Source organism: Eubalaena glacialis, chromosome 5, assembly GCF_028564815.1.
Source record: "Eubalaena glacialis isolate mEubGla1 chromosome 5, mEubGla1.1.hap2.+ XY, whole genome shotgun sequence".
NCBI lineage: Eukaryota > Metazoa > Chordata > Mammalia > Artiodactyla > Balaenidae > Eubalaena > Eubalaena glacialis.
In genome coordinates, this window is record NC_083720.1 from 67,101,749 (window position 1) to 67,116,690 (window position 14,942).

General features: G+C 40.2%; 1 protein-coding gene across 1 annotated transcript in view; it reads left to right on the forward strand.

Moving 5' to 3' along the window:
• The first annotated feature begins 1,522 nt into the window (after nt 1-1,522).
• NSUN7 (NOP2/Sun RNA methyltransferase family member 7) overlaps nt 1,523-14,942 on the forward strand; it is a 58,046-nt gene continuing 44,626 nt past the window's right edge. Inside the window, exon 1 of the mRNA XM_061191337.1 lies at nt 1,523-1,925. Within this exon, the coding sequence (XP_061047320.1) occupies nt 1,613-1,925 (313 nt within the window). The 5' untranslated portion in view covers nt 1,523-1,612. The remainder of the gene's footprint in view (nt 1,926-14,942) is intronic.

Here is a 14,942-nt window from a genome sequence, read left to right on the forward strand (position 1 = left end):
ATTAAAGGAAAAAAAAGCGATCTTTTCCTTTCCAGTTTTAGAACAGGCACTTTGGAGAAAACAGGCTAAAAGACTATCAATGAAGTGTTTAAAATGCACATAAACTCAATAGAAGATTTAAATCTCATTCATTTTGTTTTTATTCTAGAAATTAAGAGAGTATTTTTCCATTACCTTTAAAAATGAGCACAGTTCACTTTCTTTGATGCATTAGGATGCAGACTTTGCTCCAGGGCTCTCAAAAATTAAAGTAGCCATATTAAAACCCTTTGGGGTGGTTTATATATAATCCCAGTTCCATTCTATAATTTGAAGGGTGGGGTGAATTTGATTTTTTGTAGGCCCATTTCAGCAGCATCTTTCTTTGCAGGCAACTCCTGGAAAGGAGAGATGCGGTCTTAAATTGGCAAAGGTCTCTACACAACTTGCTCTGGAAGGGTCCGTCTAATGTGATATCTATTGTTCTAAAAAGCGTGGAAATAAAGTCGACTAGTCCCTTTTTTTCCTTTTCTTCCGTAGTTCTACACTCATCTGTTTTAACATTTCCTGCGCCCCCGCTAAATCCGCTAAACTGGGTGTTGTCAGCGATACAAAATTCTTGCTTTCAAGGAGACCGCAGGGCACGTGTTGGGGAAAAGGGGCCACCTGTGAATCTGGGGAAGTCGAGGACGCTCATGATGTCGCGGTCCAACTGTGCAGGGGCCTTCAACCCCACGAAGGGCTGACGCAAGCGTCCCGGCACGAGAGAGGAAGAGCAACTCGCTGAGAAAAAGTAGGCTCTGGCCAAATCCCGCGGGAACTGCCCTGCCCTCCGGCGGCGTTCCCTCCCCCACCTTGGTTGCCAAGGAGACCCGAGTCCTGGGCCGGCGGACTGCTACAGGCGGGGGAGGCCTACCTTTCCGCGGCCTGAGTCGCCTGGTTCACCAGCCTCGCGCTCCACCGTGCTCCGCCGCCGCGTCCGTCAAGGGCGACAGCGCACGGGCGGGCGAAGCCCTGAGGCGAGTCCTCCCTCCGGGAACCGGAGCGAAGCGAGAGCCGGGGTCGCGACCCCCCTTCCCCGACCCTGGCGGGTGGGAGAGGCTCATTTGAACCAAACTGCCGGCGCGGGTCGCCGCCGCAGCCCCGCAGTCCCGGGGCTCCCGAGGGCGCTGTTTCAGGCTCCAGCCACAGGTGCCCGAAGTGCTGCGGCTGCAGCGTCTCTGTCCCCAAAGCCCCGGGGAACCTCCGCCCTCTGGGGTGAGGGAGGACTCGCGGGAGCCAGTGAAAGGAGCGCCCGAGGGGCCGCAGACGCTCCCAAACGGGCCTCGGTAAAAGTCTCGTCGCTTCGGAGGCGATTCGGAGCCGTCTCCACCCCTCTCCCTTTGTGTGTGGAGGTTTCGTTGGGACTTGCCCGGCTCGAAGTATGGGATGCTCGGGTCGGCCAGTAAATGCCACCTCTTGGTCTTTAGGGCCACACGAGGTGGGCCACCAAGTGTGGTCCTGCAGAAATAGTGATTTACCGAGATAATCTTTTCTTTTCAGAGACGATGCTTAAGGTACAAGGAAAACCATTTCCTGGGACATCTGAATTGTAATTCAAGCTTGAGTTACTGACGACAGTGAAGGGGCAAACATGCTTAACTCCGCCAGTGAAGTGGGGTTTTCGGAAGAAAAAACTACCGAGGAGATCTCCCAACTCTCTTCTCTGGCACTGTCAGGGGACACAGCGTACAGCGAAAAAACCTCAACTGGTTTGCCCGAAAAAACTGGCTATCCGGACTCCGTTTACATTATGGCAGCGAACATTTTTCAGGGCATTCGATTCGAAAAGTCACCAGAGAAAGTCTTAATAAAGTATGGGAATGAGCCCCTGCCGTCCTCCACCGAGTCTGAGGATGAATCCTTTCAGCGTTTGTCCTATGAGCTGGCTTTCAGTGCCCTGAAGTGTGAGTAGTACCCGTTTTGACAGTCAGCACTAACGGAAAATGAGAGAATTTGTGGAGTGCAGTCCCCCTTCCTGCCCCCTCATGCATACACCAGGTTTTGTTTTTAGGCTTATGAATATCTTTGGTCAGTTGCAAATGTCCAAGCATTAGGAGAGTTTCCCTGTACAACAAGCTCTTTCAGGCCAGAAACGTTTTTTTCTTTGCAGATTTCCTTGTGCCTAGAACCGTGCCTTGTCCTTAGATGGGTCAAAATTAAATCAATTTAAGATGATCCGATTCACTGCCATTCGCTTTAATTTTGGAAGCTTGTAAATTTATTTTTTCAAATTTTTGTAAAAGTCCCCTTTCTAACTTGCTGCCAGGATTTGAGATGTAATGTTGCAGATTCCCTCAATGGTGGGTAATGATCAACTTCTGAGTATGGAGTTGACTCCAGTACAGAATCAAATATTTTTGCTGTGAGAGCAGTCAAAGGGCCTGGAGACATGTTTCTGTACTAGCTATAAACTATAATACAATATAAACTATAAAGTTTATATTGGTTTGTGTACTGAGTATTCCAAAAGAATTTCCAGAAATGTTTGAAGTATTAGCAGCCTGGCTGAAATGATGACCTTCCTAAAGAGACACCCAGAAAAGGCATCACTCATTTGCATGTATTTCCTTAGTGTTAGTACTTACTGGGCCTTGTACATCCTTGCAGAGAGGCAGTTAACAATTGTTCAGTGAATTAAAATGTCCCATTAATTACTCAGATACGAATGTATATTTTTGGTTGTCTGCAGACATGAGGTAGCTCAACTCTGAAGCTAGGAATTTGCCATCACAGAGAAAAATGTATATGATGTTAAGAGGCAACTACTCTTTGGCTTTCATTTCTTTATTTTCTGCTTGTGATCGTTTTTTTTTTCTTTTAAAATCTATCTTAGCCATTTTTCCCTCCTCCAGTTTAATCTTTCAGATTCTATTTCATCCCTTCCCTCCTCTTCCTTTTTAAAATGCAGATTTAAAGACCAACCAGAGTGTTGTACTTTAAATCATGAGTCAGGTGAACATTTGAACATTTTCTCCTTGCAACAATGAAATGCAGACTAGGCACTTATGTTGATTACTTGATATTTAATGGTAATGCCAAAATTCTATTATAGACATTTTTTTCCCCCGATAGAATATTGAATCTTACTTTTAGAAATCAATTATAAAAGCCTGAAATTATTCTTCGTAAAATTAATGCATTGACTAGATGGTCATGCTATAGTGATGTGTATGGTAGATTATCTTTTTCTTTCTCTCGATCTATATTTCTGTTTTATGAAAGGGTCTTGTGACTGACATTTTTTAATAACCCAGAAATTCCCATTTAGATAAATTATTGTCATAGACCTTTATAAACCTACTTTTCCTTGAAATGTTCATTTTTATAAGTTCAAATTCTAAGATGAGATGGCTTTGGTTGTTTACTTGGTACAACTATTATTTTCTTCTTAATGATAATAATATCTTGCTTTAAATTATCATCTGAATAATTTCTCAATGTTCAAATGGAATAAAACTAGAATTCCTAAGTTCAGTGGGTTTCCAAGATAATTAAGAACCTGATATTTTGCTTTAAAATATTGGAGACTCTTATGCATTTCACTTTTGTCTTTTGTATTATCAGCGTTCTATCAATACTTTCAAATGTAATATTTTGTAAACTCACATCTGGCTTATACAGTATAGGTTCAGGGAATCATGGTTCAGGAAAGAAAACTGAGGATTTCTTCTCTAAGGTTTTGTAGGAGCAGTAAAGCTGAAAAGGTTAATGTACAAACTAAAGAGAGCTTGGGTAATGGTCTCTTTTGTTTGGGAACTTGTGAACAGATAATTGGATCATATTACCATATATTTTTAAGGAACTATAAAGAAAAAAATCTAATTATACAAATGTTAAGTGTATTTTTTTGGTTGTGTTTTATGTTTTCCAGTTTTATTATTTGCCCTTTTGTTGATGTCCTTTGTGTATAAGGTCTTTCAAAGCAGAGAGTGTATTTTTCTGATTAGTCTTTTAAAGGTTTAAAGGGCTCAGAATCATGTTTGTTGAAATGACCACCACTAGTCTCACTCTGCTAAATAACCGCAAGGTCAATTTTCTGCTAAAGAAGGTAATGAAGAGTAACCTATTCCTATTAAGTTTGACTTATGTCAAAGAAGTAGAGTACTAGCAGCTAATTTATTTTTTAAAAGTATCTCTGGATGTTTCAAGGACTATTAAATATTAAAACAGAAGAAAAACTGGCAAAACGATTTCTTAAAAAGTAAATGAATGAACAACCCATTAAGAAAAAAAATTGAGAAAAGAGATGTTCCTGATATTGTTGATCTTATTCCTGGCTTAATTCTTTCTCCAACCTCTCTAGTTGTAAATAGTATTTGATGACCTCTCAGTCCGAGGAACTGGCTGTGGCATTAACTCGGTCATTTCAAAATCATGTAACCTGTCAGTGAAAAACCTAGCAAATACTTAATATATGGTCTGGTTATGGTTTTGGGAATAAGTATGTGTAGTCAGGGATCCCCAAGACCACCCTCAGGTTCCATGATTCACTAGAAGGACTCACAGAACTCAGTAAAGCTGTTTTACTCGTGGTTACAGTTTATTACAATGAAAGGATAAAGATTAAGATCAGCACTGGAAAAATATACACAGGACAAAGTCCAGAAGAGACCAGGTACAGCTTTCTATTGTCCTTTCTCAAAGGAGTCTTACAGACAGTGCTTAATTCTCCCAGCAACAATGTATGACAACATCTATGAAGGTTGTCAAGTTTCCCTCCTTCCACAGGTACAAAAACCCCATGTACCTATATTTATCATTATAAGAGGGCCTTGGCATTCTTTTTTTTTTTAACTGAAGTATAGTTGATTTACAATATTCTGTTAGTTTCAGGTTACAGCTAAGTGATTTAGTTATTTTTTTTTTCAGATTATATACCATTACAGGTTATTACAAGATATTGAATATAGTTTCCTGTGCTATAAAGTAAATCTTTGTTGCTTATCTATTTTATGCATAGTAGTTTGTACCTGTTAATCCCATACTCCTAATTTGTCCCTCCTTTTCCCTGTTTTCCCTTCAGTAATCATAAGTTTGTTTTCTATGTCTGTGAGTCTGTTTCTGTTTTATATATAGATTCATTTGTATTGTTTTTAGATTCCACGTATAAGTGATATGAGATAGTATTTGTCTTTCTCTGACTTACTTCACTAAGTATAATGTTCTATAGGTCCATCCATGTTGCTGCAACTGGCAATATTTCATTCTTTTTTTATGGCTGAGTAACATCCCATTGTATATATATACCGCATCTTAAGCCAATCATCTGTTGATGGGCACTTGGGTTGTTTCCATGTCTTGGCTATTATAAATAGTGCTGCTATGAACATTGGAGTGCGTGTATCTTTTTGAATTAGAGTTTTCATCTTTTCTGGATATATACCCAGGAGTGGGATTGCTGGATGATACAGATCTGTTTTTTGTTTTATTAAGGAACCTGCATATGGTTTTCCATAGCGGCTACAACAATATACATTCCCACCAATAGTGTACAAGGGTTCCCTTTTCTCCACACCCTCTCCAGCATTTATTATGTGTAGACTTTTTGATGATAGTCATTCTGACCGGTGTGAGGTGATACCTCGTTGTGGTTTTGATTTGCATTTCTGTAATAATCAGTGATGTTGAGCGTCTTTTCATATGCCTGTTGGTTATCTGTATGTCTTCTTTGGAGAAATGTCTATTCAGGTCTTCTGCCCACTTTTTGATTGGATTGTTTGTTTTTTTGGTACTGAGTTGTATGAGCTGTTTGTATATTTTGAACATGAAGCCCTTGTTGGTAGGATTGTTTACAAATATTTTCTCCCATTCCATAGGTTGTCTTTTTGTTTTGCGGATGGTTTCCTTTGCTGTTTCAAAGCTTTTAAGTTTGATTAGGTCCCATTTATTTATTTTTGCTTTTTTTTCTGTTGCCTTGGGAGACTGACCTAAGAAAATATTGCTACGATTTATGTCCAAGAATGTTTTGCCTATGTTCTCTTCTAGGAGTTTTATGGTGTCATGTCTTATATTTAGTAATATAAGCCATTTCAAACTTATTTTTATGGATGGTGTGAGGGAGTGTTGTAATTTCATTGATACAGGTAGCTGTCCAGTTTTCCCAACACCACTTGCTGAAGAGGCTGTCTTTTCTCCATTGTATATTCTTGTCTCCTTTGTCATAGATTAGTTGACCACAGGTATGTGGATTTATTTCTGGGCTCTCTATACTGTTCCATTGATCTATATGTCTGTTTTTGTGCCAATAACACACTGTTTTGATTACTGTAGCTTTGTAGTATAGTCTAAAGTCTGGAAGGGTTATACCTCCAGCTTTGTTCTTTTGCCTTAGGATTGCTTTGGCAGTTCTGGGCCTTTTGTGGTTCCATATCCATTTTAGGACTATTTGTTCTAGTTCTTGAAAAATGTCGTGGGTATTTTGATAGTGATTGCATTAAATCTGTATAGTGCTTCACTTTAGCAATATTAATTCTTCCAGTCAAAGAGCATGGACTACCTTTCCATTTTTTTGAATCATCTTCAATTTCCTTTATCAGTGTTTTATAATTTTCAGTGTATAGGTCTTTCACCTCCTTGGTTAATTTTATTCCTAGGGGTTTTTGGTTTTTTTTTTTTTGATGCAATAAACGATATAACTTTTAAAATTTTCTCTTTCATTGTTAGTGTAAAGAAATGCAACAGATTTCTGTATATTAATCTTGTATCCTGCTACCTTGCTGAATTCATTTATTAGTTCCAATAGTTTTTGTGTGAAGACTTTAGGATTCTCTAGAGTATCATGTCATCTCCAAATAGTGTAAGTTTTACCTCTTCCCTTCCAATTTGGATACCTTTTATTTCTTTTTCTTATCTGATTGTTGGGGCTAGGACTTCCAGTACTATGTTGAGTAGAAGTGGTGAGGGTGGGCATCCTTGTCTTGTTCCAGAATTTAGTGGGAAGGCATTCAGCTTTTCACTCTTGAGTATTATGTTGGCTGTGGGTTTGTCATAAATGGCTTTTATTATGTTGAGACATGTTCTCTCTATACCCACTTTGGTGAGAGTTTTTATTAGGAATAATGCCAAATTTTATGAGATGCTTTCCTGCGTCTTTTGAGATGATCTTGTGGTTTTGTCTTTCCTTTTGTTAATGTGGTGTATCACACTGATTGATTTGCATATGTTGAACCATCCTTATGGTGCTGGAATGAATCCCACTTGGTCATGATGTGTGATCCTTTTTATGTATTGTTGTATTCAGTTTGCTAATATTTTTTTGAAGATTTCTGCATCTATATTCATTAAAGATATTGGCCTATAATTTCCTTTTTTTTGTAGTGTCTTTGTCTGGTTTTGATATCAGAGTGATGGTGGCTTCATAGAATGAATTTCACAGTGTTCCCTTCTCTTCAATATTTTGGAATATTTTGAGAAGGATCGGTATAATTTCTTCATTGTATGTTTGGTAGAATTCCCCAGTGAAACCGTCTGGTCCTGGACTTTTGTTTGCAGGGAGTTTTTTTTTAAATTACAGATTCTATTTCACGTCTGGTGATTGTTCTGTTCAAATTATCTGTTTCTTCTGGACTCAGTTCTCGCAAGTCTTATGTTTTTAGAAACTGTCCATTTCTTCTAGGTTGTCCAGTTTGTTGGCATTTAACTGTTCATAGTATTCTCTTACGATTTTTTTGTATTTCTGTATCAGCTGTTACTTCTCCTCTTTCATTTCTTATTTTGTTTATTTGGGTTTTCTCTCTTTTCTTCATGTTGAACTTGGCTAGAGGTTTGTTAAATTTGTTTATCTTTCTCCAAAAAACAGCTCTTGGTTTTATTGATCTTTTCTGTTGTTTTCTATTTTACTTTATTTTATTTTTTTATTTTATTATTTTTTAAAATTTATTTTTGGCTGTGTTGGGTCTTTGTTGTTGCGCGTGGGCTTTCTCTAGTTGCAGCGAGCAGGGGCTACTCTTTGTTGTGGTGCATGCGCTTCTCACTGCGGTGGCATCTCTTGTTGCGGAGCAAGGGCTCTAGGAGCACGGGCTTCAGTAGTTGCACACGCGGGCTCAGTACTTGCTTCATGCGGGCCCTAGAGCACATGGGTTTCAGTAGTTGCAGCATGTGGGCTCAGTAGTTGTGGCATGCAGGCTGTAGGGCACTCAGGCTTCAGTAGTTGTGGTGCACAGGCTTAGTTGCTCTGCGGCATGTGGGATCTTCCTGGACCAGGGATCAAACCCATGTCCCCTGCACTGGCAGGCAGATTCTTAACCACTGTGCCACCAGGGAAGTCCCTCTGTTGTTTTCTTTTTTTTTTTAACAGTTTTCACTTAATTTTTATTTATTTATTTATGGCTGTGTTGGGTCTTTGTTTCTGTGCGAGGGCTTTCTCCAGTTGTGGCAAGTGGGGGCCACTCTTCATCGCGGTGCGCGGGCCTCTCACTATCGCGGCCTCTCTTGTTGCGGAACACAGGCTCCAGACGCGCAGGCTCAGTAATTGTGGCTCACAGGCCCAGCCGCTCCGCGGCATGTGGGATCCTCCCAGACCAGGGCTCGAACCCGTGTCCCCTGCACCGGCAGGCAGATTCCCAACCACTGCGCCACCAGGGAAGCCCCTCTGTTGTTTTCTTGATCTCTATTTATTTCTTTTCTGATCTTTATTATTTCCTTCCTTCTGATGACTTTAGGTTTTGTTTGTTCTTCTTTTTCTAATTCTTTTATGTGGTTGGTTAGGTTGTTTATTTGAGATTTTTCTTGTATCTTGAGAAAGACCTGGTTCACTGTGAATGTCCCTCTTAGATCTGCTTTGGCAGCATCCCATAGATTTTTGTAAGGTTGTGTTTTCATTTTCACTTGTCTTGAGGCATTTCCTGATTTCTTCTTTGATTTCATTGTTGACCCATTCGTTTCGTAGTAGCATGTTGTTTAGTCTTCATGTGTTCATTCTTTTCCTGTTTTTCTTTCTGTGGTTGATTTCTGGTTTCATACTGTTGTGGTCAGATAAGATGCTTCAAATAATTTCTGTCCTTTTAAACTTGTTGAGGCTTGTTCTATGACCTAGTATGTGGTCTGTCCTAGAGAACATTCCACGTGCCCTTGAAAAGAATCTGTATTCTGGGTTTTTTTGGATGTAGTGTTCTGTAGATATCAATTAAGTTCAACTGATTGTGTCATTTAGAACCTCTGTTGCCTTACTGATTTTTTGTCTGGATGATCTGTCCATTGATGTCAAAGGGGTGTTAAGGTTGGCTACTATTGTATTGTCAGTTTTTCCCTTTATGTCTGTTAGTGTTTCTTTTATATGTTTAGGTGCTGCTGTATTGGAGGATTATATGTTAACGAGCATATTATCTTCTTGTATTGATCTCTTTATCATTATATAATGCCCTTCTTTGTCTTTCTTTATGGACTTTGTTTTAAAGTCTATTTTGTCTGATATGAATATTGCTACCCCCACTTTCTTTGTGTTTCCATTCGCATGAACTATCTATTTTCATCCCCTCACTTTCAGTCTGTGTGTCTTTCACCCTGAAGGAAGTCTCTTGTAGGCAGCACACTACGGGTTCTTGTTTTTGTTTTTGTTTCTTCATCCAATCTGCCATGCTGTGTCTTTTGATTGGAGCATTTAGTCCATTGACATTTAAGGTAATTATTGATAGGTATGTACTTATTGGCATTTAATCCTTGTTTTTCAGTTGTTTTTATAGTTCTTTATTTCTTCTTTTTGTTTTTCCTTTTGTGGTTTGATAATTTGCTTTTGTAGTATGCTTGAGTTACTTTCTTTTTGGTTCTTGTGAAACTACTGTATATTTTAAATTTGTGGTTACCATGGAGTTCAAGTATGTTAACTCACAGCTGTGTCTACTGGCTTTAAACTGATAGTCATTCAACTTCAAACACATTCTAAACGATCTATATTTTTATACTCCCCTCACCCACATTTTGTGATTTTGCTGTCCTATTTTACATCTTCATGCATATCTTTTTACTGTTAGTTGTAGTTATAATTGCTTTTACAATTTTTTGATTGTTTTTTAATCTGTGTACTGACTTAAGTGATCTTCAGTCCTTTTATATATTTGCCTTTCCTATTGTGATTTTCCCTTTCTTATAGTTTCTTGCTTCTTTTCTATTTAGAGAATATCCTTCAATATTTCTTTTAGAGTAGGTTTAATATTGCTGAGTTCTTTTAGTTTTTGCTTGTCTAAGAAATTTTTTCTCTTCTTCTGTTCTAAATGATAATCTTGCTGGGTAGAGTAACCCAGGTTGCAGGTTTTCCTTTTCAGGACTTTGAATATATAGTGCCACTCCTTTCTGGACTGTGAAGTTTTCTGCAGAGAAATCTGCTGATAGCCATATGGGGGTTCCCTTGTAACTGACTCTTTGTTTTTCTCTTGCTGCCTTTAGAATCCTTTCTTTATTTTTAAATTCGTCATTTTAGGGAATTCTCTGGTGGTCCAGTGGTTAGGACTTGGCACTTTCACTGCTGTGGCCCGGATTTGATCCCTGGTCGGGGAACTGAGATCCTGCAAGCTGTGTGGTGTGGCCAAATAAAATAAAATAAAATAAATTTGTCATTTTAATTATGATATGTCTTGGTGTGGGTCTCTTTGGGTTCATCTTGTTTGGGACCTTCTGTGCTTCCTGTACCTGATATCTGTTTCCTTGTTTAGGTTTTGGAAGTTTTCAGCCATAATTTCTTCAACTACACTTTCAATTCTCTTTCTCTTTCCCTTCTGGAACACCTATTATGCATCGGTTGGCACGTTTTGTATTATCTCAGAAATCTCGTATGTTGCTATCATTTTTTTTTCATTGTCTTTCTGTCTGCTCTTCTGATTTAGTGATTTCCATTATGCTATCTTCCAGGTCACTTATTCATTCTTCTGTGGCATTTAGTCTGCTCTTCATTGCTTCTAGATTGGTTTTTAATCTCAGCAATTGAATTGTCTATTTTTGATTGGTTCATCTTTATAGCTTCTAGTTCCTCATTACAGTGATGTGCATTTCTATTGATACTCTTTCTTAATTCAGTTAGAATTTTTATTATCTCCTTTTTGAACTCAGGGTCTAGTAGACTAGTGAGCTCTGTTTTATTATTTGTTCTTTCAGGGGATTTCTCTTGTTCTTTTAATTGGGAGTAGTTCCTCTGCCTTTTTGTTTTACTTAACTTTCTCTGTCTCTATGAATTTAGGAGGAACAGTTATCTACGGTGGTCTTGAAGGGTGTTTTTATGTGGGAGTGTCCCTGCATAGATTGGGTGTGTCTAGTGTTTTTGGCGCAGTGGCTGGTTTTGGTATGGACTTCAGCCACGTCTTTCCTCAGGGTGTGCTGGCCATTATCCCCTTGATGGGAGTGTGGCTGGTATTCTGGTGTCCAGAGCCCGTACTGGATGTGAGGCAGGGCTTTCTCTCTGCTCCGTGGCTGTCACTGCCCTCTCAGGGGCAGGGTCTGCTCCCCAGTTGTTGGGGTAGAAGGCTTGAGAGTTGGGTTCATTCGGACTCCATTGCCCTTGAGTACATGCTGTGCCCCAAAGGAGGTGATTTCTGAAGCAAGTGACGCCCATGCGGTCACAGAGCACCTATGTGCTGCCTGTGTAGGCATCCATAGTTCCACTCAGAAGCAGCCCAGGGTTGTGTCCCTTTCTCTGTTGTGTTTGTCTCAGATCTAGGTAAAGGCTGTGGTGTGGAGTAGGCTGGGGCTGAGGGTCGGGGTGTTGTGGCTGCAGGAATTGAGGTGGCTGCGCTGCTGCCTGAGGTCTGGGCTGCCTCTGTGGCAGACTCCCAGGACCTGTCTGCCCCAGATCTAGTGCTGAGCTGCAGTGTGGTGTGGGCAGACTGGGGTATTCTTGCTAGGAGACTAACCACTGCTACTCCTGAACTTGCTGACAGTGGTTGTCACCATTCCACCCAGACCACGCCCCAGGACCTCCCAGCTATCTCTGCGGTAGCTAGATTGAGTTCTCTCCTAGGGCCTATATGCCCAAGATTCAGCACTTAGCCACTGCAGGCTCCTGTGGCGCTGCCTCACATGCATGCTGACAGTGGCCTCTGTGGCTCCACCCGATCACAACCCAGGTGCCCTGGTCTGTCTCTATGCAGCTACACTGAGTCTCTGCCCAGATTTCATGCCAGGCTGTGGTGTGGAGTGAATGGGGCCAGGGTGTTCGCCCCTTTGGATTGGGAAGTGGGGCAAGGCGGCAGTTGCCAGTGCAAGGCTCTCTTTGCCCTGGTTGTCAGCAAGCCAGCATGTGGTCACGCCTCACGAGTAGAGCCTAGGCTTCTCCAGCCCTCTGTCTGTCCCAGTGGATTTCTCAGCAGACAAGGGGGCCTATCTCCTCTGCGCAGGACTCCAGGACTGGGATGCCCAGATTGTGGTTCGACCTGCTTACTCCCCAGGGCGAGGGTCCACCTGTGTGGACCTTCTCTTCCTTACAGAGGTCCCTCCCGGGGGCTCAGTTCCCAACCTGATGCTTTTTTTTTTTTTCTGTCCCTGCCTGGTTACGTGGAGCTGTTTCTTGCTGCCTTGGTTCCTCTGCCAGTTTCCAGTTAGTTTTGCCTGAAAATTGTTCCACATGTAGAAGTAATTTTGAACTGTTTATGGGGAGAGGTGAGCTCCACATCTTCCTCCTCCACCTTCTTGATCCCCCTCAGCCTTGGCATCCTTGAAATGAAAGTTCTAGAAGTGAATTATATAAAGTGGATCATTTGAAGGAAACTCTATGAACACAATAAAAATAGAGAAGGAGAACCTAGGGGAGAGTCAAAAGAAGAAATATCTTCCATCTTTCTTCCAGAATGGGAGGGATGATCAGACAGACTGTGTGAGTTTTAGGGGTCCAATAAATAGCACTCCTCCTTTTACACTTGAGTTTGGAACCCATGGAGAGAAAAACAAAAAGATGTCCAGGGACATGGCTTTAGATCTTCAGTCAAGCAGGCTTGCAAATACTTTATTCCTGAATTAGAACTTCCCATCTAATCCAGACACAGTTGAAGAATTGCAGATCCCTCCACCCAACTCATGCAAGGCGCATGGCAAAGAGCAATCTGGAATGCATGCCCACCTCCTGCAGAAACACTGGCAGACAAAGACTGGAAGGGGGAGGGAGTGATATATGCTGCTGTTCATTCTTCCAAATTCACTAATTAAATAAACTCAATTTTCTTTTCTCATGGAGTGATGACTAAGGGGTAGGGAGAGAGTCCAAGGGTGTTTCTCTAGGGAAGGCCTTCTGCATTGGAAACATGAGGAATGAGGATTAAGAGTTCCCTTCAACAGACTAAAGAGAAGAGGCTTTAATTAGTGGGGCACTAGGGATAATTGGAGCTATTGTGCTGAACTAGGATAGGTAAGGTTTGCCATCTTCAAATAAGTCCTGATAACCCACATCAGTCATTAGCAGTGTGTTTTATTTAGCCAGTGTGGTTTGTTGTAAGAGTGAGTAGAGGATAGGCAGCATAATGTGGTGAGGAGCGTGCACTTGGGGGCCAGACTGCCCGGGTTTGAGTCCCTGATCTGACTCTTGCTGTGTGACTATGAAAATACTACTTAACCAGTCAGTGCCTCATTTCCTACTCTATAAAATGGGATAATGATGGTACCTAATTCATAGGGTTGTTGTGAGGGTTAAATGAATTAATATATGGAAAGCGTTTAGAACAGTGTCTAGCACATAGAAAGCACTATCTCGAGTATACATAATTAATGATGATATTGCTATGTGAGAATGTTCTGTAAACTATAGCTATATAAAGGCAATGCATTCTGCACAATATTAGAGACAGCCCAGAGATTGTCAGTTTTGACAAGAGCCCTAGGAAAAAAGTGCAGTGTTGGCAAAATCATGTTCTGTCTTCTTTTCCTTCATTCTACTGCTCCTATTTTTAGAGTCCAGCAACTCCATTGCTCAAGTTCTACAGCCTATGCAGGTGTGCTATCTTAGAAGTCCTTCATTCTTATGACGAGTATATTTTCTGTGACAAAAATTGGGACTCATGCTGAGAAACTGTGAAGTAGATAGGAATTGGTTTGCGAGTACTAAGAGTGTGAAACTGTAAACTTCATTTTCCTTGTAAGTGAAATGGGGATATTGCCTTGTACAATACAGCCACAATTGGTGGCTAAAATATGGGTAATGATACCTGAAAGATTTCCTATGAAAATTGGAGTCTGTGCTCCCAAGTTTGTCAATTCTTTTCAGTTTTCCCATCCCCCAGATAAAAACTGAAATTCAGTGTGTATTGTGTATATAGGAGGTGTTCCATAAATGTTGAATGAATTGAAGCTGTCTTAGCTTCCTGTTAACTGATTAAAGCATTTGTTATATGATATATGTAGTTAAGTAGTTATAACAAAAGAACATTCCTGTGCCCTGTGGAGGTTTTAAAATGTGTTCATGTGTTTTCATTTAGTACCTCTGCAATTATCCCTCTGCCTGGAATGCTCTCTTCTTCCGGATCTTTACATGGCTAACTCCTTGTCATTTGGGACTTAGATTAAATGTCATCTTATCAATGTCGTCACTAGTGAGTTCTACCAAATATTTAAGTAAGAAATAACACCAATTTAACACAAACTCTTCCAGAGTTTAAATCCTGATACCAACATTGACAAAGATATTATGAAAAGAAAATTATAGACCAATATCCTTCATGAACATAAACATAGAACAAAAATCTATGTTTATTAAAGCATTTGTTATGTGAGAGAGATATATATATATATAGTTAAGTAGTTATAACAAAAGGAGCACTCATGTACCCTGTATAATAAAATATTAGCAAATTGAATCCAACAATATCCAACATAAAGAGGATAAGACATTATAAATTAGATCCTCTTTAATGTTTTTCAAGGGATATAAATTAAAGGTTGGAATTCCTTTATTACTACTTTAGCTATTCAGATAATGCTCCTTTGACTGTGATTCCATGTGGAGCCTGAGT